Source organism: Pyrus communis, chromosome 6 (assembly GCF_963583255.1).
Source record: "Pyrus communis chromosome 6, drPyrComm1.1, whole genome shotgun sequence".
Classification (NCBI taxonomy): Eukaryota; Viridiplantae; Streptophyta; class Magnoliopsida; order Rosales; family Rosaceae; genus Pyrus; species Pyrus communis.
Window position 1 is genome coordinate 17,707,314 of NC_084808.1, and position 26,975 is coordinate 17,734,288.

The window sequence follows — 26,975 nt, forward strand, 5'->3', positions numbered from 1 at the left end:
AGGTGATGGTACAAAATCTCAATGTTCATATGTCCTACCTTTTCTTTTTTGCTTCACTTGCTTGAACGCTGATGACTGCCTTTCTTTTGTGATTTGAGTCGATTTAGGTGGTTTAACACATAACTGATGTAATTAAGACATAGGTCGAATCTGTTTCAGTCATTTCCGTCTACGGAAAAGAGGGCCCTGCTAATGTTTATGCAGATCATTGGGAGCTTAATTTATTAGTATTTATGTGGAAATGGAAATAATTATAAATGAAACCTTCTTATTAGGCATGACCTTTCTTTTGATGTTTGTTTGATTTTCTTTTGTTGGTTGTGTTTTGCAACTCATAAGAACAGTAAACAAGTGAAAGGTATAAGCTCTCCATAATAGGATAGTCTTTTATTCATTTTAAAAATCATCCGTATGGTAGTTGGTAGATTTTTTCTATTTGAGATTTCTTATTGTTGTGGTAGAGTTATGTGAGATTTCTTTTGCTATTTGATATTTTGCTATACATTCTTTACATACAATTTAATATGTCCATTTATGCTCTCGAAAATTGATAAAATATATATTTTGGTTCTGCATCTTTGTAACAGAATAGACAACCTCCCGTGATTTGCAAGCTTTTAAACCACCAAAAAAGATAAGGGTCTCTATGTGTAAAGTGTGGAGAAGTTAAGGCAGGTGAATTTCGAACTCATGTTTGTACAAGCTGTTATAATTTGAACAAGTAACAACCATATATTTTATGCAAATACTTGGTACATGTTTTATAAATTCTACACACAATTCTTGCAACATATTTGTTCCCTTATGTAACATTTATATACAATACTTGCAATATATTTGACAATCCCGCAACAACGCGCGGGCAAACTTTTTAGTATATACTAAAAGAGAAAAACGCTTGAAACACTGTTCATTTGTCAGTATTCTTCTGTTTTTGCCCCTTCTTTGTTTCTGTGATCACTGTTTATTATACATTTTGATTCCGTTTTTACTCTTGTTTTGTCAGTGATGGACACGAGTTGCTGATGGTGGACGCGTGTTCTCTCTCAGATTTCTCGACCTCTCTCTCGAAGATTTCACTAAGGAATGTGATATCCATACACCCTATTTTACTTTTCACACACCTTTCTAATTTTTGGCTGTCGGATCGGATGAATTGAAGAAGATCAACGAATAGAAATTATCAAGAGATATGTGAGAAGGAAAATAGGATGTATGCACACCCCTCCGGTAAACCTTTCCGTTTCCTTCCTGTTCAGGTTTCTCGAGTTCTCTCTCTAAAATTCAATCTCTCTCCAAAATTTCATCTCTTCTCCTTCAAACCAGTTTCTCTCTCTAGAACTCCCTCGCCGCTGCCTTCTCTCTTTCACTTTCTTGATGAAAACGACTCATTTCCTAGCTCCTCTGTCACTTCCATGTCCGCCGTCGGTGGGTATTATAAGCTCACGGAGCTCTCGGTTTTGTTCATTTCTTTTTTGGTACCCCAAATGCTCCGTTTGGTTGCTGAGAGACTGAGAAAAAGGCATTGAATCGCTTGGTTTTTCTGTGAGCAAACAGAGCTGGGTTCTTTTGTGTTTTTATCGTGAATGATGGAAATTTGGTGTCTTTGGTTCGAATCTGCAGCACCCAAGAGGAAAAGACCGCGACCCGTGAAGTATGACGACGAGAACCCGGTGGTTCAAAACAGTCCCATTTCTTCTACGGCCAAAGTGGTGGCTGATCGGCCTGCTAAAGTTGAGACTTCCCGTCCGAATTTGGAAAAAAAAACCCAGGATCTCCAGCTGAAAATGGCGGGTCTTCGTATGATTTGCCCCACTCTCAAACTGTTCCGGCATCGCTGGAGGCTCAGCAGGAGTCAATTAGGCCGGAGAGCAACACGGTGTCGAAGTCAAGCCCAGTGAACGATGAATCGGAGAGTCGAAATGTTAAAACAAGCAAGGAGGGGCCTCAATCTCCCAAGAAGGAACCTACTGGTCTCAGATTGGATGATAAACGTGAAGAAATCACACTGACCAAACCGTGATAAAATACAGAGGTAACAAGAAAAACCCATGAATCCTCTTCTTTCACTGTACAATTTTAATTCAAATTCGGCACTGTTTAACCTTCTTTTTATTTGTTTGCTGACTCAGAGATGTGACGTTAAAGAGAAGGGGGGACTAAATCAATCTTCGATTTACCCGACCAATAATTCAACATTCAAGGAAGATGGTGAAAATCAGAACCCCAATCTATCAACCCCTCCAATGAACCAAGCTAAGGCCATGAAGGCAACAATCAAATCAAGCACAGAGAAGAAGCAACCAATTGAGAGCACAACGCCGAACAATGTGGTTCTTCCGAAGCTGAGAAGCACGCCGTCTGCAAGGAATATTATGCTTGGTCCCAATTACGATAAGGAAATTAACAAGACTGTGGTTTGCCTTTATTAGGTTTCTGTTGAAAGGTTTGAGTTCAATGGAGAAATATGTATTTGGATTAGGCTCTGCTCAGGTGATTTTTTTTTTCATATTCGTTTCGGCCTGGCCATTAGTAAGATTTTCTATATTAGTAGTGGGGAAACAAGTTTCTATTAGTTTGTTAATATGGATTTTCTTTGTCATTTCAATGTAGTCATAAGCTAGGTTTAAACCTCGAATTGGTTTCTTTGTAGCTGGCTAGCTGGATGTGCATTTAACTGCTTAAAATCTGTTTGTTTCGCGTTGAGGACTAACTAGGTTCACTAGATGCAAGAGTTTTATTTTTTATATTAGAAATTTAACCTCTGTTGCATACCTGAGGTGAGAATTTTTCTTTTATAATTTTTATTTACTACATCTAATGATCTTATTTATGAATTGCAGGAAAAAGTTGTCAAGTTAAGCAAACAATTGAGCCATTTAAAAAGTTTGGTGAGTATCTTATGTCTTGGTTTGTGTTCAAGCTTTGAGGTAGCCTATCATCCAATCGCCTTTGGTTGATGAATTTTGTTTTGTTAATCTTCAAGGAATTGCTCATTTTTCTCTTCTCAGGTTTCCCGCCACCCAGATGCGGTCACAGTAGTTACAGGAATTGTAGGTTGTGCTGGACTGACGGTAATTGCTTTGTCAGTGAAGTTATAAATGTCAATTTTTCTATTGAATAGAAGCGATACATATAACTTTTGAAATACATAATATAAGAACTGAAAGACAAGGGAAGGTAGATGGGATAGCAAAGTTGACTGACAAATCATAACGACTGATGATTTATAATGAAATTGAAAAAAAATATTTTCAGAAAAGAAAAACAGTATTTGACTTAAAAATGAACATAAATCAAGAGACTGAAATTTCTCATGTTACCTTTTTTTCTTTGCCTACAGTGGTTGCAATAGAAGCAGGGACAGACATAGCATTAGCCAATAAAGAGACCCTGATTGCTGGAGGCCCTATCGTTCTTCCTCTTGCCCCCAAGCATAATGTAAAAATTCTTCCTGCTGATTCAGAACATTCTGCAATTTTTCACGTATGAGACGTCTTCATATTGATATCATTCTAAGAATTTATGTACTCATATTGGATAAGTCTATTAAACGCGTTACTTTTTGTTGGTGTTTGCATGCTGCATTTTCTTTTTAAACTTTGTTACAATTTTGTTTCTTTGAGCTGTTCATTAAGCTTCACTATGACGTGAGATTCACAAATATAAAATGATCAGGCATGCATAAAAAGAAAATGCAGCATGTAATAGACTTATCCGATATGAGTAACAATGACTTCAATTTTGCTCATCTTTCTGATGCTTTCTTCAAAATTCTGTGTGCGATACAATAAAGCTTTTGCCAACTGAATCTAAACAAAAGCTTAACAAATTACAGGAGACAAAAAGCTCTTAATATGAAATTACACTACTACATAGCAGTATTTGATCAACCTATAATACGTTTTTTTTTTTCAACAGTGATGCAGAATGGTTGGTGTTGGAGTTGGAAATAAGTCGGCATTCGTATAGATTATTCTTTCCCTTCCTTGCACCAGAAATTAAGTATTATTCCAAGAAGCTGAAAAGGAATCAGTGGCTAACAAAGTTAGTGGCAATCGATCAAAGAATGATATTGATCCTTGGTGGTTGAATCTTCCTTATGCTCTGGTATATCATGGAATTTTTCTTAGTTTTCTATCTTTATTATACTTTTTTCTAAGTTCTCCTGCCTGTTTAACAATTGGACTTTGCTGCAGGGTCCTTCGGTACAAAAGAGTTTCAACAGCTGGGCAGTTACAACAGTCGTTGAGTACTTCCATCTGCTTCCTTATGCTGCGATTTTGTGAGACTGATATCCCAGGTGTGTATTTTATCTTCATATGCTTGATAGTTTTATTTAGTTTTGATATATAATCAACTAGAAACACAATTCAGTTGGACGAATTCTGCGTTGTGACATACATGACATTCAGTTATGCTCTGTTTGTGACTAAGGATGTTTGTTATGTTTTCCCCTAGTTACATTAATACTGTGAAACATTTGAGTAAAAATCAATTTAGCGGAACTATATACTGGTAGAGATGTGCATATTAATCCTGCCTGAAGTAAAATTTAGAAATCTGGCATACTGAAAACCAATAGAGAATATGAAAAACCCAACTTAATTTTGTCAATTTGATTTGGTGCCTACAAATGAAATCTGGCATATTGAAATTTTGTATAGTTAGATTATGAAAAATTCTCATTCATCTTTAGATTTTCATTCAATACAATTCATGTGCAACTTAGTGTGATTCAATTCATAAGTGATCCAATTCTGTTTTTAATTTCCTTCTCTTAATTTTTACTTATACGTTGTAGAAAACGAAAGAGACATCATTAACAAAGTTACGAATTTGGGTGTCTTTAGTGAAACAAAACTGGATTGTTTTAACTTGGTAAAATTGTACACATAAAACAATCTCTGGGGTAGAGCCATAGATTTTGAAAAACAATCCTTAAGAATGGCACACCCATATTTCCAATTTTTGTCATGTAATATATGAATGTAAATAGCACTTCCTTAACACATGGACATGGATGTAATATATGTATATAAACACCACTCTTTGGTGCATATATTTTTTGAGACTTCTGCATATTCAATTATGTTTTCAAACACCACAGCAACGCGCGGGTACACTTGCTAGTAAATTGCCTACAAATGAAGGAATGTTATTTGATTCAATATTAATTTACCTACAAAATATAAGTTATTTGCTAATCATAAATTTACATATAGGTAAATTAATTAGTATAATATTTTTTTATTGACCTTATTAAGCATGTATTATTACATATATTAGGCATGTTTTATTGTTATTACATATTAGGCAATGAATTTATACCAATATTTTTTTTTTTTTGTGCAAAATCATTAATTCTCCCTTACAATCAGCATGGAATTAATTGTGTACATCAAGCATTAAAATAGGGGTAGTTTAGGCATCCAAAAACTTTTAAATGTGTAAAGTCAAGCATAATTAATGAATTTGCTGATGTGAAATCTAGGCAATGAGCTTTGTTTAAGTAAAAATCTTATGGTGGGATATTTCAACACGCTCTCTCACGTGGGACCCAATTAGTGAATTACACGTAGAAGATTCACACATCAACAACCACATGGAGCGAAGAGAACTCAGCAAACATGCGGGGGCAAGTGAACCACAATCATTGTGCGGGGCAAAGGGAACCCACCTATCATGTGACAGTACGAAGCCGCTCTCAGGCTCTGATACCAAAATGAAATATGTCTATTACTTCGTTATTTTATTCATCATCTAGGGCTTACAATATATAGACACACATCGCAAACAACTAGAGTGAGTGACTCAAAGTTATCTGATTAGGGACATTGAAAATAAGGACATTGTGTTATGGTACACAATGGGCTTTCATCATGTTCCATACCGAGAAGGTTTTCATCAATTCATTCTCCTTGCTCTTAATGCAAGAAAGATACCCCATAAAAGGTTGGGAGAAACTGAGAATGGAAGGCTAAGAAATTTTTAATTCAGCCGTTGAAGACACCCCTGTATATAGCTCATTCTGTATTCTTGTTTGGGATTGTTATGTAAGAAACACTGCACATTCCCTTTAATTTTGTTAATTGTTTTCATTTTGTAAAAACCACTGTTTGTAAAAGCGTTTTTATTAAAAGAAAGTTGAAATTTTATTGTAAGGAGTTTCTCATTCAAGTGCTCATTAAGAACGTTTATCCTTGTACCAAAGTCGTGTATTCAATTTTCCCTTCCACATGATTTAAGTTATTCAATACAATATCACTATTATTGTTAAATCTTTGTGGGCCTTTGCACACGTATTCTTCAACTTGTAGCATGTGACATTTAAGAAAATACGGTCGCAATTGCAAAGACAGATGTGTAAAATGATGGCTCATGGTCCCCTTCACTTAATTATCAAAGAATCAAAAGCAAAGCAAAGCAAAGAAAAGCAGTCAGAATTAAATATGCTTGCTCTGAGTGCAAGGCAAAGGACTAGTGAAATGCAAGAAAAGTGTGAGTTGTCTCATTAAAGTCAGGATAACCCTCTATATAATTGCTCCTTTTGTATTGTGTAATCCCAAACAGTTGGATATCCAGAACCAAATCTACACAAATTGATTCCTTTATTAGGAATTTGCAAAGCAAATTCATGACTGCCCTATTTATACCCTTAGTTTTGATCCTACAATGCTGCTTCACAGCTACCTCATCCCACCCCCTAGACCCTCTAACCCCAACTGAGATCAATACAGCTAGGCTCACAATTCAGAAGTCTCACATTGGAAATCTTCCTAACCTCACCTTTCATTTTGTTGACACTGAAGAGCCAGAGAAAGCTGAAGTCCTTAAATGGTTATCTTCAAGCAATCAAAAAAGGTCCACCCCTCCCCGCCAGGCCAAGGTGGTGGCTCGAGCCGGTGGTCAGACCCACGAGCTCATTGTGGACTTGGCCACCGGCTCTGTCATATCCGATCATGTCCACACAGGTCATGGAAACCCTCCTCTCACCTTTACCGAGCTTTTCCTAGCTAGTAAGCTTCCTCTCAGTCACTCCAAATTCATAAACTCAATTTCAGCAAGGGGATTGAATTTATCTGAAGTTTCATGCCTACCCTTTTCAATTGGATGGTATGGGGAAGAAATTACCAAGAGAGCCGTGAAAATCCAGTGCTTCTATAGAGGAGGATCAGTCAATGTTTTTGCAAGGCCTATTGAGGAAATAACAATGCTAGTTGACCTTGATTTGATGAAAATTACAGTGTACACTGATAGGTTCAGAGCTCCTTTGCCCAAAGCTCAAGGCACTGACTTCCAAACCCCAAAAGAAAATTCCAATTCTGCCCCTTGCGACAAAACGAAAAGTGGCTTCACCGTCTCAGGCCACGAGGTCAAATGGGAAAATTGGGTTTTTCATGTTGGGTTCAATGCTAGGGCAGGAAGTGTGATCTCTACGGCTTCTGTATTTGACTCCAGGAAGAAGAAGTACAGGAGTGTGCTGTACAAAGGGCACGTGTCCGAGACGTTCGTGCCATATATGGATCCTACAAGTGAATGGTATTTCAGGACATTTATGGACATTGGTGAATTTGGGTTCGGGAGATCAGCTGATAGTTTGCAGCCTCTGATTGATTGCCCGGAAAATGCTGAATATGTTGACGGGTTTATGGCTGGGGCTGATGGTCAGCCACAAAAGGTAGAAAGGGCCATTTGCATCTTTGAGAGGTACTCGGGTGATGTTGCAATGAGACATACTGAAATTAACGTTCCAGGCAAATTGGTAAGGGTTTAGGGTTTTGAGCTTGAATATTAACCTGCTTGTGTACCAGGAAAAATAAAAGGTGTTCATGTAATTTAAATTGGCTGATTTTGTAGATAACAAGTGGGCAGCAGGACAAGAGTTTGGTGGTTAGAATGGTGGCTACTGTTGGCAACTATGATTACGTTCTTGACTGGGAATTCCAGCAAAGTGGCACCATCAAAGTTGGGGTAAGATTCTTTTGTTTCTCTCTTTCTTTTGTATAATGATAAATGCTCTTAACAAATTGAAGCCTCAAAACCTTAAATAGATAGTGCTCTTATTTCTTCACCCATATTTTAAAACACATATTAACGATTTATCCTTTCTTTAAAAAAAAATCTTTTAGACTCCTATTTATAAATTCATATAATATTCTTATCTAAAAAATAGAAAACGACTAAAAAAATTGAAAAAGCTTAGCTGTTGTGGCCTATATTTAACTGAGGAGTGTGGCATAGAAAGAAAGAGAGTGGAGAATAGGCCATAGGAATTGTGTGTTAATTCCCCAAGGATGAGAGAAACTTGCTTTCCAAGTAATACAAAGTCTATTAGGAAAGATCTTCTAGATCCCAAAGGATTCCTAATCTATCTCTACTTAGGATTTACAACATCACAATATGTATTAGAACATACTAGAAAGATTTTGCCCGTGCATTGCTGCGGGATTAGAAATTGTGTGAAAAATTGTATTTCAAAGGTATATACACCTAAAGTTATATCACATTTAATTAAATTACCGCAAGAACATATTCATGCACTCAATATGGAAATTCATAAACTATTTGACAATATGAAATCAAACAATCTCTGAAGATGATAATGTATCTTAGAAAGTAGAAATCCAACCTCATATATATTAAAACAATTAACAAATTATTAGTGAATGATCAGAAAAAATGTATAGAAAAGTAATTCAATTCCTTAACTTCAAAAGGGGAAAGATAAAGAAAAAAAGGTTCTAAGTTCTGAGTTCTTACCATAACGAAAATTATGATACTGTTTTAACATGAAATCGCATTGATTTCCATCACCCGAAAATTCCAAAAACATATAAATAGAAAACTGAGAAGTAGCACATACCAATTTTGTACATTACATTTCAGCACACATTCATGCGAAGGACTTAGAACTGAAGAAAGACATATGGAACCAAATTAAACACCTGTAGTCCTGATGTAACTGGAACATGAGGATAACCTATTCCTGAGAAATGAACTAAGAAGCTGAATTATGCTGAAAAAAAAAAAAGATACTTTAAGAAGATTCATTATCCTTGCTGAAACCACAAAAGATGAAATTAGAGGACCTTGCACTTGGAATTCACCTGATTGAGCACTAAGCTCCAACAATTGGCTCTCAATAATCCACTTACCAGAGAAGGACCATGAGAATGACTTTTATTCTTCTATAAACAGGATGTTGATAAAGGTTATGCTTCCCCGGAATAACTGGATTGATAAAGTGAAAATTTTGACGCTTTAAGGTCTGAGCTAAAAGTTGAAGCTTCTACTTTCCAACTCGGGAAGAAATAACACTGAAAATGCACAAAACAAAATGCTTGATTTCCAAACCAATAAAAGGAAATTAAGAAATTAATTTATATATTTAATTTGGGTGAGGGATTTGAACAGAAAACCCATTTGTTCCATCCTCCAGATTCATGCTTTTTTTTCTTCCCTTTTTGCACCCACTCCTTTCGACGATAATTCTCCACTTGTCTTCTATTTTTTTAATTATTTAACTCAATCAAAACATGGAATCACATTTTCTCACCCACCAAACTAAAAATCAAAGCAGATCAGAAAAGTACACCCAAAACTTAGAAAAAAAAAAAAAAAAAAATTAAATCACACACAATTAGAAAAATAGAAAACTCACCAGTAAATGTTTGATCGTATCCTTAACTTTTCCTAAAATCAAAAATCAAAACACATCAGAGAACCACAAATAAACCACGGAAAAAAAATAATATTAAAATCCCATGTGGAAAGAAAACCAAATAACTCACCAAAGAACTTTAGATCTTATAGGCAAAAAAACGATTCAAATTTAACCCAGATCGACAACCACAACGAAAATCACAGAGTCCATAAATAGAAGGAAAAGTAGAGGATGGAAAATTTTCTAGTAATAAAACGACCATGGGTAAGAGCGATGTAAAGCAAGAAAATTGCCGTACTTAATTGGAGAGAAAAACCCGACAGCGGCTGAGAACGATGGGCAGCAAGAACAACGACCACGTGGAAAGGAAAAAACCCTAGGTTCCAGAAGAAGCAAAAGCTGAGAATGGGGAGATAAAAAGAGAAAGGAACGGAAAGAAAGGGGAAAATATAGACAAGCACAAAAGGGCAAAACAACGATGAAAGACACGTAGTGATGAAAGACATCTCGAACAATCAAAAGCCAAAGCAAAACAACGATGAAAGACACGTAGTGATGAAAGACATCTCGAACAATCAAAAGCCAAAGCAAAGGAAGATGAAAGACACGTAGAACCAAAAGGTCGAAACCGGAAAGGATAAATGCGTGGCCTCGGAGGGCAAGGAAGTCATTTTACCATAGAAAATATGGCAAAAAAGTGGCTTAACAAACGAATTGAGGGGCATTTTGGTCTGCACACTGCCTTAGAATAGTACCACCCGAGTTTGGGTTTTAGTATATATAAAAGGTCACAACATTTCCCCTTGAGTGTGCAAATACTCAAGTAGATGGTGCATCAGATCTTCAGGCAAATGTAGAAGCAGTTAATGAAGTTGTCTTGTCTAATTGGCACAAGTAGCGAATACGAGTCTCAAAACAAACAGAAGAATGCATGAGTGGTAAAACCCACAAAACCTTGCTATGGCAAATCCCAAGGTGGGACAAAAGCCCATAGTCAAAGGAGAAAAGTGAAAAGTTGCATTAAGTCAAAACTATGCATATTCGGGACACAAGTAGAACGTACACAAGGCTATGACCAACCCAGGATGGGTGCCTCGTCAAAACCTAGTCAGGTAGCAAAAACCCAGCAAGAAAAATGCTCATAATCATAGGGAAAAAGAGTACATTAAGGTTAAGTGAGTATACTTTTGGATGCTCTCCTTGAGTTTGACAAAACTTCCAAATGAAACTACAAGCATCGCAAGTGAGAAAGTTACGCATACCAATTCCTTGGACAAGTTTTTGGAAAGTAGACTTCGATAGTGACGTCGTGTAGAGGTCAGCAAGGTTGTTTGGGATCGGACTGCTTGACTTCAATTTTCTGATGCTTATGCTAATGTAGGCAAAATATGCTTGGTGTTGACTTGTTGGATGTATCATGATATGGTCGATACATATAGCGTTGTCTTCATGGATTGTTATTGGAACTCAACAATGGATGAAAATCGTTGAGAGTTCGAATATGCTCCACAAGAGTTCTCGACCATATCTTTCACGTGATCAGATATAGTGAATCTTGGAACGATTCAAAGGTTTCGCAACTAAAGATCTATATCACGGACCTCCAAGATATTACAGTGTTCCTTAATGGTGAAGACATGACCATTCGGGAACGTACCTTGTGCGGTAAGATAAATAGTCTGATTTAGCAAATCCCACGAGGTAGGCATCATTTCGAAGATCAAGGGGGAATGATCTATTCTGAGATGCATAAGGATAGATAAGCCCAAATTTGTATTAATGGAAAAATGTCTTTAACTCCAATTTGGTGATGGCGTGTAGGCGCAGTGCTGCTTTATACCAAAAGATTATTAGTACATAAGATGTCCAATTTTAGTGCATTGAGCTAAATACAACGAACTCTAATTGTCCTTAGATATGGTTGCCTCACATTCCAATATGGAACCTTATGCTCCATATCCTCCGTAAAGGTCACATTTGTATCTAACGTACAGACGATCAGGATATACTCGGACACAACATCTTATGGGTCTAGTTTGAGTGGTGGACTAGAATACCATTAAAACTAGCTCGAAACTTTAGGTCGAGGTAATGTCGAGTTTTCCCAAGCTCATTCATCTTAAAAGTCTGACTTTAGGTGCGAGTCAGTTTTCTTAACTCTAGAAATTTTGGATCTTGTATACACATAGGTATATATCCCTAACTGATCAAATATTTACTTAGACGAGTATACCACATCTGCTCGGATAGTTCTGCACTTGAAAACCGAGAGGGTGTTTTTGTGGTCTAGAACTATTTGAATCAGTACATGTAAGTCTTTTGGAAACTCCATGTAGGTTTCGTATCAAGATCCCAGAGGTACTATAGCCACTTTTGTAATGCTGTAATCAATCACATAGCGTATGAGAGAAACCTTGTGCCACAAGGCGTTATATCGCACTATTTCATTCATCTTATTTGTCATCAATTGATTCTTCTAGTTGACCAATCAGTTCTATGTTGAAACTAATCAACAGAACGCAGTTCGCTGTCATTTCTTTTTATTTATGTTGGTAGTTACCATATAAATGAAACATCATCTATGATAATCTCATTCCAATTCCATATCTCATCCAAACTAGTATACCGGACCAAGAGTTTCAGGTCTCGGGAGTAATCCGGATTTAATCTTATGAGATGAAAAAGATTGAGACAACGATCGAGGGGCGGATTCGTTCGTGCCACGTTCCTCCACTTTTTGGGGAGACGAATCCTTCGAACCAAGTGATCTGCCGCGCTTCTGGCGCATGACAGATTGATTGGCTAGCCACCAATGTATGAGGTTCAGCCATAGTAGTGGCGTTCCTGCTTTCGGAACGAAGGTTCATCGTACATTTGGTACCCATCTTTCTAGGCACATTTGTCGTTGGTATATGTGATCTTGTCACTTTTGCTAGATCAGAGGAAGCATCTAGTTATACTATGACGATCTAGATTGGGATCGAGATGAGATATAGTAAAAGCATCCACGATACTTCGCATCGTTCTTTAGGAATGTTGACGTTCTTATCTCAAGCTACCAGTGGGAAGACTGTCTCATAAAAATTACAATTCGCAAAATAAGGGGTGTAGAGATCGTCTGTCAAAGGTTCCAAGTAAGAAATATTAGAAGGAGAATCATAACCGATATAGATTTTTATCCTTCTTTGAGGACCTATTTTTTTCTTTTGTATGTAAGGGCGACATAAATAGCACATAAACCACACAACCAAAGACATGCAAATATGATATGTCAAGTTTGTATCTGGTAACCAACTAACACACGCTTTATATGGTTGGGTCGTGACGAGCCTCAGGCGGACCAACATGGTTGCTCGCAATATTACATGGCTCTAAGCAGAGATCGAGAACTTGGTATGTATGACCAATCAATTGCTCAATCATTTGAAGACGTTTAATGAATGCTTCTGCTAGGTTGTTTTGGGTATGAACATGGGGTGCTGAATGTTCAACTTCAAAACCCAACCAACATGCAATATCCATTGAAAGTTTTCGATGTAAATTCTCTAACTTATCTAATTGAATAGATTTGATCAAATAATCAGGGTGGTAAGCCTTGAGCTTGTTAATCTGAGCCACCAATGTGGAGAATGTAGCTTGTGGACAACAGCCACACGTGTGACCAACGTGTAGAAACATCAACCAATACCGTAAGGTATCTAAATGGTCTGTAGGGTGGTTCAATTAGTCCACAAATGTCCCCTTGAATCCTTTGTAGAAAAGATGGAGGGTGTTAAGGCATGATACGCTTCCAGGTATGATGTTTTTAATTCTGGTAAGAGGATGCCCAAAACGGCACATCACTGATCATCCTAGATATCTTAAATGTACATCCATAGCGAAAATTCCTTTGGAATATCGGGCTTATAGCCGGCCAAATAATGGGCCTGAATGGGTGTAATCTATTCGTTAAGCGTTCCATCTTCTCTAGAATATGCTTCTGGCTATATTTGTAGGAAGTGCAATATGGTAATAAACCAAGGAATTTTACTCCATTTTCTACATTGGTTTCAATATGGTCATAATGTTCTCGAATATCCTTAAAGCTTAAAAGGCGTTCTTTAGGAACAAGTGAGTATAAGGCTTCCCTTTATGGTAAAAGTAGCACCACTGGACAATATAGGGTAGTGTCATGCATCACAATTAGGTTGGATAAGCCTAAAAGGTTGTCAGGGGATGATTAGGTATGAAGTTAGCATAGAACCAGACTGCTAACTTCCCCACAAAACATATTTAAGCATGAGTTAATTGTATTGGTCACATGTGGAAATTTTCGTCAATTAACTCTTAATCAAGAATAATAGTGACATCTAAACACCAATCTTAAATCCAAGAACAAAATAAATTATTCACAAAGTAAACAAAATATACAAGGGGGTTCAGCCAGTACGGCCTTCCATGTCAAATTTCGCTCGCCAAATGTGTTAGGTGGAGCAAAATTAGTTTCATAGATTGACTATGGGAATGGTACTCCTCAACAATATTGGTAAATGCACAGAAAAGTGCATAACCAATGATTTAGTTCGTCAAAAATAAGTTAGATTCTGCAGGGTTGAGGTTCGGGAATACTATCTCGTATTCTTGAAGTTTTTAGGTCTTAGGTGCCAAGGATCATGCTTTGGGCATGATACCACCTCTTGGCAGGCTCAAATTCTACCATAGGTTGTAAAACAAACTCGAAATTAGATTGTATGTGAGAGAGACAGACCCAGACTTGGGTTCGGTAAGCTTCAGCCGAAATTGTAGGGGTCTGTTGGGTATCCTTTGCCGAACCGGTTGATGCATTCCTGTCGAAACAGGGCACCACTATTTGGTAGACTCCAATCGAAACTGGGTCTATATCGTTAAATGCCTCTCAGCCGAATTGTTGGGGTACCTTTCTCTCACATGTGTGGTAGTAATCAGATTCGAAATTTTGGTAAACTTATGCTTTCTATACTGCTACTTTATGAGCTATTTAGATATAGAAGGATAAGAAAGATTTTCTTCTAGTCAAAATTTGGTCAGCTATAAACTTTAGAATTGTACATATTCGTGGATGTAAAAGTTTCAATCATGTTTTGCTTTGGGCAAGAATTCATCTTTGCATGATTTGAAACGATCCATAGCAAGTCAAATAACCATGGGGTCCTCGGCAATGAGGTACTTCCATTTGATATGCTTCAGGCATAAGTCCTCAAATCAAGATCATGACGAAGGCTTATTCAGCACTTCCACACCATAACTGGCTACAATAATTTCACAACTAGTCGTAGTCAAGTTGGGTGTCACATCTTATATCCACATAAAGTAGTTTCTTGTTCGGAATTTCCTAATCAGTGAAATCGAACTTGTTAAGGTTTGACAATACGTTGAATAGCGGAAACAAGAATGTGGTTGGTGTTTTAGGAAATAAAATTTCCATAAACAGCAAAGTTAGAACATGTAGGTTCTAAGACATGGTTTGATTTAAATGAATTTAAGCATGGAGAACTTCGGGTCTCAACATGAGTGTTGAGCGTTAAGAAACTTCAGATTTCTATGGCATTTTTCCAAAACTTCGGGTTTGGAAATATGAACTTCAAGTTCATAAGACCTGCAAACAAATGCAATATATACAAAAGTATGCAAATAGATCTTTAAGTCTAGAATTATAATTTAATTGTTTGGACCAAAATTAAAAGTTGGGCAAAAAAATTAAAACCCATAAGGCCTAAAAAAAAAACGGCAATATAATCAGTGGCACAAGGGACCAAAATCCTAATAGGCTTTTAAAAACCGTGAAAAGGAATGGGATCCAAGCCAAAAAAAAAAAACAAAGAGGGCTAGAATGGCCATAGGCCAAGAGTCAAGAAGCAGACCTAAAACTGGGTAAGGTCCAGCAGCCAAAATGGGGCAGCGATCGTGTGTTTCGCAGGCACGGATGCACCAGCGTGTGGCTGTGATCTGGTGTGTCGCGATGTATAGGAACACCACAGCCATACGGGGATGTGATCATGTGATTTGTTGTGCACTGAGACTGACACACTCGACCCTGATATTCCTCAAATACCAGGGTAGGCATGTGCTAGCCAACACCCGAAGGTGACGAAACCATATTAGGATGCATGAGAACTATGAATATGAATAAGACTTATAAATTTAATTGTAATAAATATGCAAATGAAGAACGTGTTCAGAGTATACAATCTAACTAGAACACTAAAAAGAAATAATATAAAATTGAATGAGCAAAGGAGTGGGTCCTACACTGAAAGCACTCGAAGATGCTAATGCGGAAGTGCCTTGAAGTCGGGATTATACGCCTCGATTCTAAGTCTTGAGGGGCTGCAAAACAAACATGAGTGGACCAAGCTGATATATCTATAATACTAAAACAGTTATCAACATACTAACCCCCCAAAGTTTTATGAAAACTAATAACATAATAGGTGATAGGTTTTCCGAAACCCTAGCATGCCATAAAAACTTTCATAAAACATATGTCGCATATAGTGTGCTAACTAGTGGTATCAGTATCGCCCGAAGGCTTATAGAACTTTTCCTTCAGAACACTTCCTTCACAAGTATCAATCGCCCGTACACTCCTATAACACCCAACCCGTAGGTCAATACAAGTATCATCACCAATAGGCTCCTACATCACCCAACCCGAAGATCAGTATAAGTATCATTGCCCGTAGGCAGAACAATGACCACTAGACGCACACAAAACCTTGAATATACTCTTTCCAAACATAAGTACATATATCTCAAAATCATCTTCATATCATATAGTCATCCATCATATATACTATAAAGAAGTGTAAAGAAAACATGTTCATAAATAGTGTATATTCATCCATCATATATACTACAACGAACATAAGTTCAATAAAATATGGTATTCTAAAATATTCACGGTAAAGCATGATATATCATAAGTGTAAATCTAATTTACTCATAAAACGTCTCATAAAATGTAACCATTAAATCATGATCTTTATGTATGCCTTTCTACTATTAAAACATGCATTTTAGAAGGGGTCCACTGACAGATACTCCGTTGTCGAAGAGCCGTACAAAATAGGAATGATGGAATCGCCGCTAATAATTGCACCTAAGTACATAAAGGGTACAATTAACAAAACTCTATCAAAACGATTGAATTTGGGAAAACGGACATCAAAAACGGATCCAGGATGTCGAAATTAGCCTAGGAGGGGTCCCAGACAAAACCTGAAAAAGTCAATGTTGACGGTCAACAATTAATAGTCAACAGTCATAATTGACCGAAGTCAACGAGTTGGGTCATCGGGTTTAGGGCTTAGGGTTTGGACTTGGGTTAGGGTTAGGTTTAGGTGGGTTGGGTTTTGGGTTAAAAGGTTAACAGGTTTAAGATTGGGCCCGGGTTAGGGCTGAGTTACAAGGTCCATGGGTTTAGGTCACAAAGGTCACGGCTTGGGCTGAAGGCCCGTGGGTTTTGGGCTAGGTTCAAATGACTTGGGTCGGGTTGACCCGTTTTCAGGCAAATGAATTGGCCGATTTCTGGGCACCACTTCAAACACCGATAACTTATTTGTTACTCAACCAAATCAAGTGATTCAAAAACAAAAGTTGTAGTACTCAATGAGACGAAGAGAATGGTACCTTGTACGATGGCTAACTCGCCTTTTTTGGCTAGAAAACGCCTTGAAAGGTGATTGTCTGCAAGAAAATTGTTAACTTGCCGGAATTTCTGGGTAAACTTTAAACGTCCATAACATTGTCAATACTCAACAAAATTGAGTGATTCAAAAGACAAAATGTAGATAGGAATGTGGACAAGAGATTCATACCAAGTGGGCTGAAAGATGGCCAAATGACCATGGCCTAGAAATTTCCACGACTTGGAAATTTCTGGTTTTGCACATTGACTTTCCTTGAGCTTTTCTGAGTTCTTACACCACCAAAACCACCCAAAAACTTACTAACCGTGAACCTAGACATGACCTACAATGATAGGGACCAATTTCGAGGCTTACCTTTGTCAGAAATGGCGAGAAATCACCGGAGAAGTTCCTTGAACAGTGCAGCTCGAGGGTGAGTTTTCGAATGATATTTCTTCTATTTTCTTGGTTTAAGAACTCGTAGGGACAATGAGGGAAGGTTGTGGTGTAGTCTAGGTTGTTTTTATGTGTTGTTGTTTGAGTGAAATCCCTCTAGGAGGTTTGGTTTTTGAGATAGAAATGAGAGGGCCGAGAGTGAGGGAGAAAAATGAGAGAGAGAGAGAGAGAGAGAGAGAGAGAGTTTTCTTTTGTCAAAAAAGAAGAATAATAGGGTCACGGGTGCAAGGGGGAATAAGGAAGGGACATATGGGCTCTAGTGGCTCCCAATTTAAGAGTCAACAAGTCTCCATTTCAAAATAAAAGTCCTGAAGTAACAGTTTAGGTAAAAACCCTTTTTCTTCCGTAAAAATTCGGAACGGGTTGTCACAGAGACATCATGGCCTTACAAGCTTGTGTTATATGGGCCAAGCAGGGAAAGACAACGGGCTGTTGCAGGCAAGCCCAAAAACAAATACAAAAATTTGTTTTGCTGCGAGTTGTAACAAGTAAAGCTCATGAGGGATTTGGGTCAATTCAAGAACACCCCAGCCCAAGCTGGGTATAGTTGTTGGGGAAGAAAACCTAGCATCACCGCTGCTGATGGTTGTGTTCAAGGACAGAGATGGCTTTTCGATCGAGTTGGGGTTCATCAGAGAAACTAGGCCATCATTAGAGTGATGAAGAACTCGACGTCTACAAACCTAGGGAACCTTCAGATTTGAAAATCATTTTTTTTTCAAAATCCGGCTAGATTCATCTGAATCTTGGCCAAACACCAAGATGGGGATGACTTTAGATCGTCAAGGAGGCAGCCATGATGTCTGGGCATGACTGCAGGCCATGCTTGAGTTAGTTTTGGTGGTGGCGGCGCCATGGAAAGTCGAGGTGGGTTCTGGGTGCATAAGCCATCATGGCTCCGTGGCTTGGCTCGTAGGTTGGCTCGGCTGCAGCGGCTCAGGCTGTTGGCCTGGTAGGCTGCGGCTTGGCTACTCAAGGTTAGGCAGCTTGAAGCTACAGCTCGTTTGGGTTTAAAACCCTAATTTTGTTTTTTTTTTCTTTTTCAGATTCAATTATATGCATATATAATTTAATACTAATCTATATATAATTTCATGCAATATCAATTCACATAATTCCACAATTATGGATATAATGCATACATAATTTATGTAGAATCTAAAATTCGAAAAACGTAAAGTTGGGACATGCATTATGGTGAATGTTCATGCTATCAGGGTTGCAAAAATATCGAGGTAAAAACCGTTGTTTTGGAAGACTGATTGCGTGATGATATTGATGAATTGGTTTGAAGCAAAAAATTATTTCTTCAATTTCGGCTTTCTATCTCCAAAGCTTGTATCACGTTCAACATAAGAAAAATAAATTGAATCAATAAAAGTATATGAATTCAAGAAAACCAAAATTTAATCAATTAAGATTAATTTAAATGTAATACTCCCCTGATTGAAGAATAACCACGTTAGATTCCTTAGCGCAGCGGAGGAGCGTGCTGATAACGTATTGTGGCTTATATTTAATTGAGGGGTGTGGCATAGAGAGAAAAAGAGTGAAGAATAGGCTTGAGGAATTGTGTGTTAATCCACTTGTCTTTGTGCCTTTATTTATAGTAATAAAGAGGATAGAAACTTGCTCTTCAAGTAATAAAAAGTCTATTATGAAAGATCTTCTAGATCCCAAAGGATTCCTAATCTATTTCTACTTAGGATTTACACAATCATAATATGTATTAGAACATATGTCAACATTAGCAACCTTTTCCCTTCCCCACCCCCATTTCTCTCTCTCTCTCTCTCTCTCTCTCTCTCTCTCTCTCTCTCTCTCTCTCTCTCTCTCTCTCTCTCTCTCTCTCTCTCTCTCTCTCTCTCTCTGAATGTCCTTTACCATCTTGAAGAAAAGCTCAAATGGGTTGTAGCATGTACAAATCTAATTTGAATTTCTAAGACTCCAGTTAGTGAGGAAAAACCAAAAGCAATTGAATTGGTTTTATCATGGATGCTTGGTTGTGAGAGAGAATGGAGTTGTTTTATTTATTTATTGTATTTTATTTATGAAGAAAGCTTCGACACTGAGTTTGATGCTTTCTAGTTAGACCAGAATTTCTAAGATGGCATGCTGCCTTCTCTGAAGATGGTCATTTGGATATAGCCAAAGTGCTTGGACGAATCCAACGAGGGGGATGGAAATATAAATAGAGGTAGATAGCATTTTTGTAAAGTAAAAATATAAGTGAAGGTGCTTCTCTTTGGAAAGCCGAAAGAAATCTGCATGTTTGAATCTCTAATTCTCTATGTTGATAGAAAAAGTAGCACCTTGCTAATTAGTTTATGATTTTGTTTTTGTCTTAAAATGTTTTCAATCGTGAACCTGGCTTTCTCTTACTCATCATTTTACGGTTTTATCCACTCTCAGGCTTAACCCCGGTGATCTTAGTATGAGATGTTAAACCTAAGCTGCTCTAAACTTGTTTTAGAGACTTAAAGAAAAAATAAAACTGTTTTAGAGAATCAACTTTGAATTATCCACTTTGTTGCCAGGTGGGTTTAACAGGTGTCTTGGAGGTAAAGGCAACTTCATACACAAGCAACGACCAAATAACGAAAAACGTTTACGGAACCTTGGTATCAGAAAACACCGTCGCCGTTAACCACGACCACTTCCTCACATATATGCTAGACCTAGACGTCGATGGTAACGCCAACTCCTTTGTCAAGGCCAAGTTCCAAACGGCAAGAGCAAGTACCGTTAACCCAACATCACCAAGAAAGAGTTACTGGAAGGTCTTTTGGGAAACCGTCAGGACTGAAGCCGAGGCGAGAATTCGGCTCGGCTTGGAGCCTGCCGAGTTGTTGATTGTGAACCCTAATAGTAAGACTAGGCTTGGAAATCAGGTTGGTTACCGGCTGATTACAGGACAGCCAGTAACTTCTCTTCTGGCTGATGATGATTACCCACAGATTAGGGCTTCTTATACTAAGTATCAAGTTTGGGTGACTGCCTATAATAAGTCAGAGAAGTGGGCTGGAGGGTTCTATGCTGATAGGAGCCATGGAGATGATGGCTTAGCTGTTTGGAGCCAGAGGTACCTTTCTGCTTTCACCTTCTTTTCCCTTTATCTTTTGCTCTTTTAGATTACTAGTAAAGAGGTCATCAATATTTGTAAAGTTAATAGTAAGATCAGTGGCTCACCGCGTGCAAACGAATTTTAATTTACTTTTGATGTCTTGTGAGACTCACATGCATCAATTGCCGAATATTGCTCAATCTCTGTCGTAGCAAACCTCATGTATGAACATCCGTGTTGTGTAGTGTTGATTTTGCGTCAAACTTGATTTAAGAGGAAACATTTTCATGTGCAGGAATAGAGCTATTGAAAACAAAGATATAGTATTGTGGTACACAGTGGGATTTCATCACATTCCATACCAAGAAGATTTCCCAGCTATGGCCACCCTTAATGGCGGATTCGAGCTACGCCCTGCAAATTTCTTCGAATCCAACCCATTGCTCTAACAAAGCTGCCCTTTTGAAGGGAAGTTCTTAGTTATGACGGAAATACTCTATAACACCATTCTTCAAAAGTTTAATTAATCAAGGTTTGTTGTGAAAGGGACAAGGTGTTGTATACATACGTTGGGTTGCTTCACTTCTCTGCATAGTTATAAGTTTGTGTTCATAAATCTGGACTGACTGGTGGCTGGGAAGGACTTCAGCAAATCACATCTGCAGAGATTAGTTTGACTCTTTTTAAGTTTGTAAAACTGAAACATAATACAATCAATGAAAGTTTAATTTATCATTCGTCTCATATTCTTATGCATTGCAATACTTTCTCCTATAAATATGTTATTATATACTAGCAATAATAGTTTTGAACTCTCTTCTCTCCTTAACAATAATAATTTAAAAAAAAAAAGATACTAGCAATATTGGGTGGGCAAGAAGAAGGTTCTTAGTGTAGCGATTCTTTTAAAGTTTTGTAACAACCAACATCTCAGTCCGCTACTAGCTATGTTTGGGAGTAATGTAAATTCTCTTAACCACATAGACTACGAACCCCACCAAGATATTGATTTCCCAAGTAATAACACTTGTTTGTTCATGGTGACATGGATTGGAATGAGACTAGGTATTCAATTTGTAATGGAAAATTTGAAATAAATTAAAACAAACTGTAATGGGATGAAAACACTGTCGTTGTTCTCAATTTTCCTATTCCTGCGCACACAAAATAATCACCATTCACACCAGTCAACAAAAAAGAACAAGAATCACAAGCATTCTGTAAACTCTTTTTGTTTGCATTAACCAAATTTAATCACAATTTATCACCTATTGGTCCACACATCGAATGTGTCATCTCCTCTACTTTGATCAACGTGTATTCCTCCTGCCCATTTTTCAGACTTGTTGTATGATGTAACCCACGCATTGTACTTAGTGAAGCGCCGCGGATTTTCCATACATACAAAAACAGTTGTTGACAAGTGAGGCCACAGTATTTGCTAAGCGAGACCACTACACCAAAAACTACCTTTGATAGCATGTTTTTATAGCATGTTTAATGAAAATGCTATCAAATGTTATGTTACAACATTTAACACCATTTTGATAACTTAATATAGTGTTTCTAAGCAGTAAGCTATCAAAACTTAATATCTCTGATTAAAAGTTTCATTTTTTGATTGTGGGTTATTATTAGTTTATCTGTTTATTGGATTTCAATAATAGACTTGATTGCAATTTGCATAAGCACACTGTGTGATCGGATGGATATAGGCATCTGATTTGATCAGTGAGAGAACTTTTATCCCTGTAGCTAAAAGTTGGCCTCCATGGAGTACATTTTAGCTGTTATGGTGCAGTGGCTGGTAGGTTGTATAACGATTCAAAAACTGCTCTAGATGCTTGCTATATGATCCCAGATGCTATGAATTGTATAAAAATGCTACAAAAAACTCCTACAGCATTTGAAAAATGCTATGGAAAAAATTTATTATAGCATTTTGGAATTGATATAGTAAATTTTTCATAGCATTTACAAGCTATAAAGGGTGATTATAACATTTTACACTTTCTATATCATGGCCTAATATAGCATGAAGAAGCAAGCGGTCTTTTTTCACAGTGGTAGAAAAGTATTGTGCTCTTGCATGATGACGTGAATTCGAACCTTGTCGGTTAATATTTAATTTAACAAAATCTATTGTTTCGAAATGAAAAAAAAAAAAAAAAATTGAGAAAATGCTATGGGACACTTTCTATAGCATTTCTGGGTTTGTGATGTAATGATAGTGAATCACGGGTTGAAGTTTTAACATAAAACACAATATTCATTCTCCACCCTAATATCGAAACTAATAGTGAGTGACCATGTATTTTCTGGTCACCAAGTGAACATTTCTCAACCAATGTAACCCTAGTTATGGATTTTCCTTGTTTACACATAATTAATTTATTGTCCATCTTTGAAATAAACGGATCTTCTTTGATATAAAATCTGTTACTCAGAATATTCATTTACTAGAAGAGCCATGTCGTAGATGTTACAGATACAATTTTCAGAATCTAAAAACAGCTCTCTGGTTGGGGATACTCGACTGAATGTGTTTAATTTTAAGCCTACTTCCTCCATCAAACACCGTCTCCATGATATAACTGCCGTCAAACTTCATAAGAACAGCTACAAACCTACGGGCAGCAGAAAACAAAACTTTGAAAGCAGAGTAGGTGGGTGACTGTCCGTGACTGTTAGAACTTATCAGACTTCCATAACAATAAACAATGTACTTGGCCTTACCATGATTTGAAACTACGTGCCTCGGCGATACTCCAATTGCTTTGTATTCTCTAGTAATACCTATCATAGAAAACCCATATTAAAATTCCAATAAAGATGGCAATACTGCAACAAGAAATGAAGCAAACTCTCATTGAGCAACAAGCACTGTCCAAATACAGAGGCCACATGTCAAGGCAGAACTTATCACTGCGGGGGCGGAAAAATAGAGCAAAAAAGTGCTTACTTCTCGAATATATGTTGCAACTGCCTTGCAGCCCTCGATTGCAAGTTGCATTACATTTTCAAAAATGTCCAATGGTAATTTAGCATCCATCTGCATCAACGATCATCACGAATAAGTGGTTTACAAAAGGCGCTACAAAGAAGACACTGTAGATGCCAACTAACACAACAATTGTAACTTACCATTGTGAGAACAGATTGAGAAACAAATATGACAATTACCTGAAGAAGAGTCACTTTGTCCAACTTTGGCATAATGCCTAAAGTGACATCAGCGCCTCCAGCACTATCTTCTACATAGTTTAAATCTGCCAAACCAGCAACAATAAGCTCACATGAATATTACAATGGCCTTACAGGAGCCATACAAGCATAAGGTAATGTAAAAGTTTACCAAGTAGAGGTGTGCTATTAAGGTAGCCAGCACTACAGGAAGTAACAAGGTCACGCATTGGAATTCCAGCATCTGAAAGGGCCAGGGTTGCAGCATTGATACATGCAGATCTAGTACCTGCCAAAGATAAAATAAATAAAATAATCGAACTCAAGGATAGATCTTTCCGTTCTTCAGTTAAAACAGTGAAGCAACCTGTTCAAATCCAAAAGTATTTGCTAAATAGTAAATAGTTAACATTCTAACTGATACACATATAACAGGGACAACCATGGTACTTTGTGAACAGTGAACACTATCGTTCACATCTCTATTTCCATACGATGCAACAATAGCAATAACTGTTAATGAACTGCCTGCAGCATAGACACGAACTACCTCAATAGTAGTTAAAAAATTAACATCTTTAAATTCAAATACAAGTGGTTAACGTACATGAAATGAATTGAGGAGGCTTCGTTTTTCAGAAAATAAGCCTGGATCTACAAATATCTTGACTCAAACAGGACCAAACATTCACACACACAAAGGAAACATATCATATAGGACCTATGGCTGCTAAGAAACATCGGGATTTACCTCCATCTGCTTGGAGAACTTGCACAAAAATATCAATCTGCAGTAAACAGATACAAGGCTCAGAAAAGAACAAACTAGACATTCATCGAAGAAAAGTTCCCAAGATGCATCAGTAGAACCTGAGTCCGAGGCATTAAATGTGTCATAATGCATGCTTCCATGGTTTGCCGAATAACAAGAGAAATCTCTGTGGATCGTCTGGGGAGCATCAAAGATACACATTTTAATGCTATACTATAATTTAGTTATGGATACAACACTCTTATGTTGAATTTTATATTGATGATGATCCAAAGCATGTATGTATGAATATGAAATAGAATAGAATATATCACCTATCACCCTTTGGTTTCCTCATGCGATCTCCAGTACTAAAATTTGCCATGGTGTACTCACATCGCACCTAAACTTATTAACAATTGCAAACGACATTACATTTACAAACATTACCAATGCCTGTCAGGTTTATCATACTAACCACAACATAGATAAGTTTAACACACAGAGACTTAGATGAGAACTATTACCAGTGCCCTGTCATTCATCTGTTGGCTCCTATTTTGGACCTAGAAAACAAAAGTATATTAACAGCTTGAATGAATTAAAATTGAAAATTGTACAAGACCTTTTAAATAATAATGAGTACCATGCACAAGATCATTAAAATTTTAGCTCGAAATTATAGAATGAAGAGAAAGTGTTGGCTAACCTCTCTAGGGCCATATACTGCAGCAATGACTTTGGTGTTCCCCATCTCAAACACAGCAGAACTGAAATTTGATATGAAAGATCAATTTTTTTTTTTTTTTTAAATTACAAGGATTAGAAAAGAAGAATCAAGGCCTTAGTAATTCAAACCCGTCAGCTTTGTCCACAACACCAATCTCTCCTCGAATTTGTCTCATCTGGGATCAAAGAAAATATATTTAGTTCATAAATATAATTGAAAACTTATAACGATTACGATTGAATAAAATGGAAAATTGAGAGATGGAAAAATACTTCCATGGGCCGCCGACCATCTAAGCGAAGACCTTCTGGGCTCACGTACTCCATCTGTTAGAACTTCGTAACAACCAACTTAGGAAACCCCATAGATAACAAGAACAAATAGTAGCTAAAGCAATCACTGTCTAAAATTTAAACGCCATGACAACCAAACTGCAAAGTTCCATAAATTAATGCATAATGGCTTTGTTTCAGCAACAATATGACTACTCTATCATGGTTCATGCCTATACTTATCAAAAAATTAGACAAACAAGACGGAAGTAAATCAAGAAAAAAAACACTTAACTAACCAAAAGGGAGTAATTCAAATAAAGAAGGCTAACTCTCAGAGAAGAAGCTAACTTTGTTTTCACCTTCCCTTCAACACCCTCAACAACTCTTACACTTGTACGAAAAAATCAGTAACGAAAGGACCACCTTTTGTCTTTTAATCATGAAACCCATTACAGCAGAAACCGTTCTCAATTAAGACAATGAACGGGTATGGTGGAATACTCAAATCATTGGAACCCACAATAATGCAGAATAAAACCCACAATAATGTTAATCTGTTATGGGCATTTCCATTCGAGGCTCATCTCAATTGTCCCATTTCTGTGACACATCCTTGCCTACCAAACTTCAATGCAAATATTAAAAAATTTCAAAATCTTTTTTTTTTTTGAGCAAAATTTCAAAATCTAAAACATAATCAATCAACAACAATCCCATATAGTTAATCTAAACCCTAATCAAAACCCACAACTCCAATTCCTCTGATTTTAACCCAAGATTTTACTACGTAGGCCTCAAAGACACACACAAACAAACCCTAGCTTCCCTCATGGCTCTCACCCCAAAACCCCAATAGAAAAATCAACATATTAAACAAGGTTTTAAACTTCCATGAAAAAATAAAAGCCAGAAATTAGTAAAATTACAAAACTTAAGCGAGTTTAGGCAAGAGAGTGAAGAGGGTGCGTGAAATTGCAATGGGTTTCAGAAAAAAAAAATCAGAAAAAAAAAATAGAAAAAAAAAGGTGTGATTTTTCATTGAAAAAAAAAAAGCGAAATTTCTCATTATTATAAGCTTAGTTAAATCCTAAATAGTAAAATTAAGATAGAAAATGAAAGGAAGCGGGAAGACCTGGGTGAGAACTGAGAAGAACAACTGCAGATTTTACAAGGAGAAGAGTTGAGATTCAGAATACAGTGGAG

The 26,975-nt window shown here is 37.1% G+C and overlaps 3 protein-coding genes across 4 annotated transcripts; 2 read left to right on the forward strand and 1 right to left on the reverse strand.

Annotated features, from left to right (window-relative positions):
* The first annotated feature begins 1,215 nt into the window (after nucleotides 1-1,215).
* Nucleotides 1,216-6,164, forward strand: LOC137735986 (uncharacterized). 2 transcript variants are annotated; one of them, XM_068475336.1, is made up of 10 exons: nucleotides 1,216-1,428; nucleotides 1,624-2,035; nucleotides 2,133-2,333; nucleotides 2,433-2,493; nucleotides 2,844-2,891; nucleotides 3,012-3,074; nucleotides 3,344-3,486; nucleotides 3,922-4,110; nucleotides 4,200-4,303; nucleotides 5,495-6,164. In XM_068475336.1, the coding sequence occupies exons 3-8, from the start codon at nucleotides 2,247-2,249 to the stop codon at nucleotides 3,922-3,924; spliced, it is 405 nt and encodes a 134-aa protein (XP_068331437.1). In that variant the 5' UTR covers nucleotides 1,216-1,428; nucleotides 1,624-2,035; nucleotides 2,133-2,246; the 3' UTR covers nucleotides 3,925-4,110; nucleotides 4,200-4,303; nucleotides 5,495-6,164. The 2 variants fall into 2 exon arrangements, with proteins under 2 accessions (XP_068331437.1, XP_068331438.1); XM_068475337.1 differs by having other exon boundaries at nucleotides 3,344-3,441.
* A 473-nt stretch (nucleotides 6,165-6,637) lies between these two features.
* Nucleotides 6,638-21,547, forward strand: LOC137735988 (primary amine oxidase 1). The gene is made up of 4 exons (XM_068475338.1): nucleotides 6,638-7,765; nucleotides 7,861-7,974; nucleotides 20,307-20,851; nucleotides 21,129-21,547. The coding sequence occupies exons 1-4, from the start codon at nucleotides 6,638-6,640 to the stop codon at nucleotides 21,280-21,282; spliced, it is 1,941 nt and encodes a 646-aa protein (XP_068331439.1). The 3' UTR covers nucleotides 21,283-21,547.
* A 1,678-nt stretch (nucleotides 21,548-23,225) lies between these two features.
* On the reverse strand, nucleotides 23,226-26,975 carry LOC137737748 (exosome complex component RRP41 homolog). The gene is made up of 13 exons (XM_068477301.1): nucleotides 26,905-26,975; nucleotides 25,770-25,823; nucleotides 25,626-25,672; nucleotides 25,477-25,537; nucleotides 25,295-25,333; nucleotides 25,103-25,170; nucleotides 24,887-24,965; nucleotides 24,768-24,804; nucleotides 24,189-24,305; nucleotides 24,017-24,102; nucleotides 23,796-23,885; nucleotides 23,570-23,629; nucleotides 23,226-23,460 (listed from the first exon to the last, which is right to left on the reverse strand). Exons 2-12 carry the CDS (start codon nucleotides 25,821-25,823, stop codon nucleotides 23,582-23,584), a joined length of 726 nt encoding a protein of 241 aa, XP_068333402.1. The 5' UTR covers nucleotides 26,905-26,975; the 3' UTR covers nucleotides 23,226-23,460; nucleotides 23,570-23,581.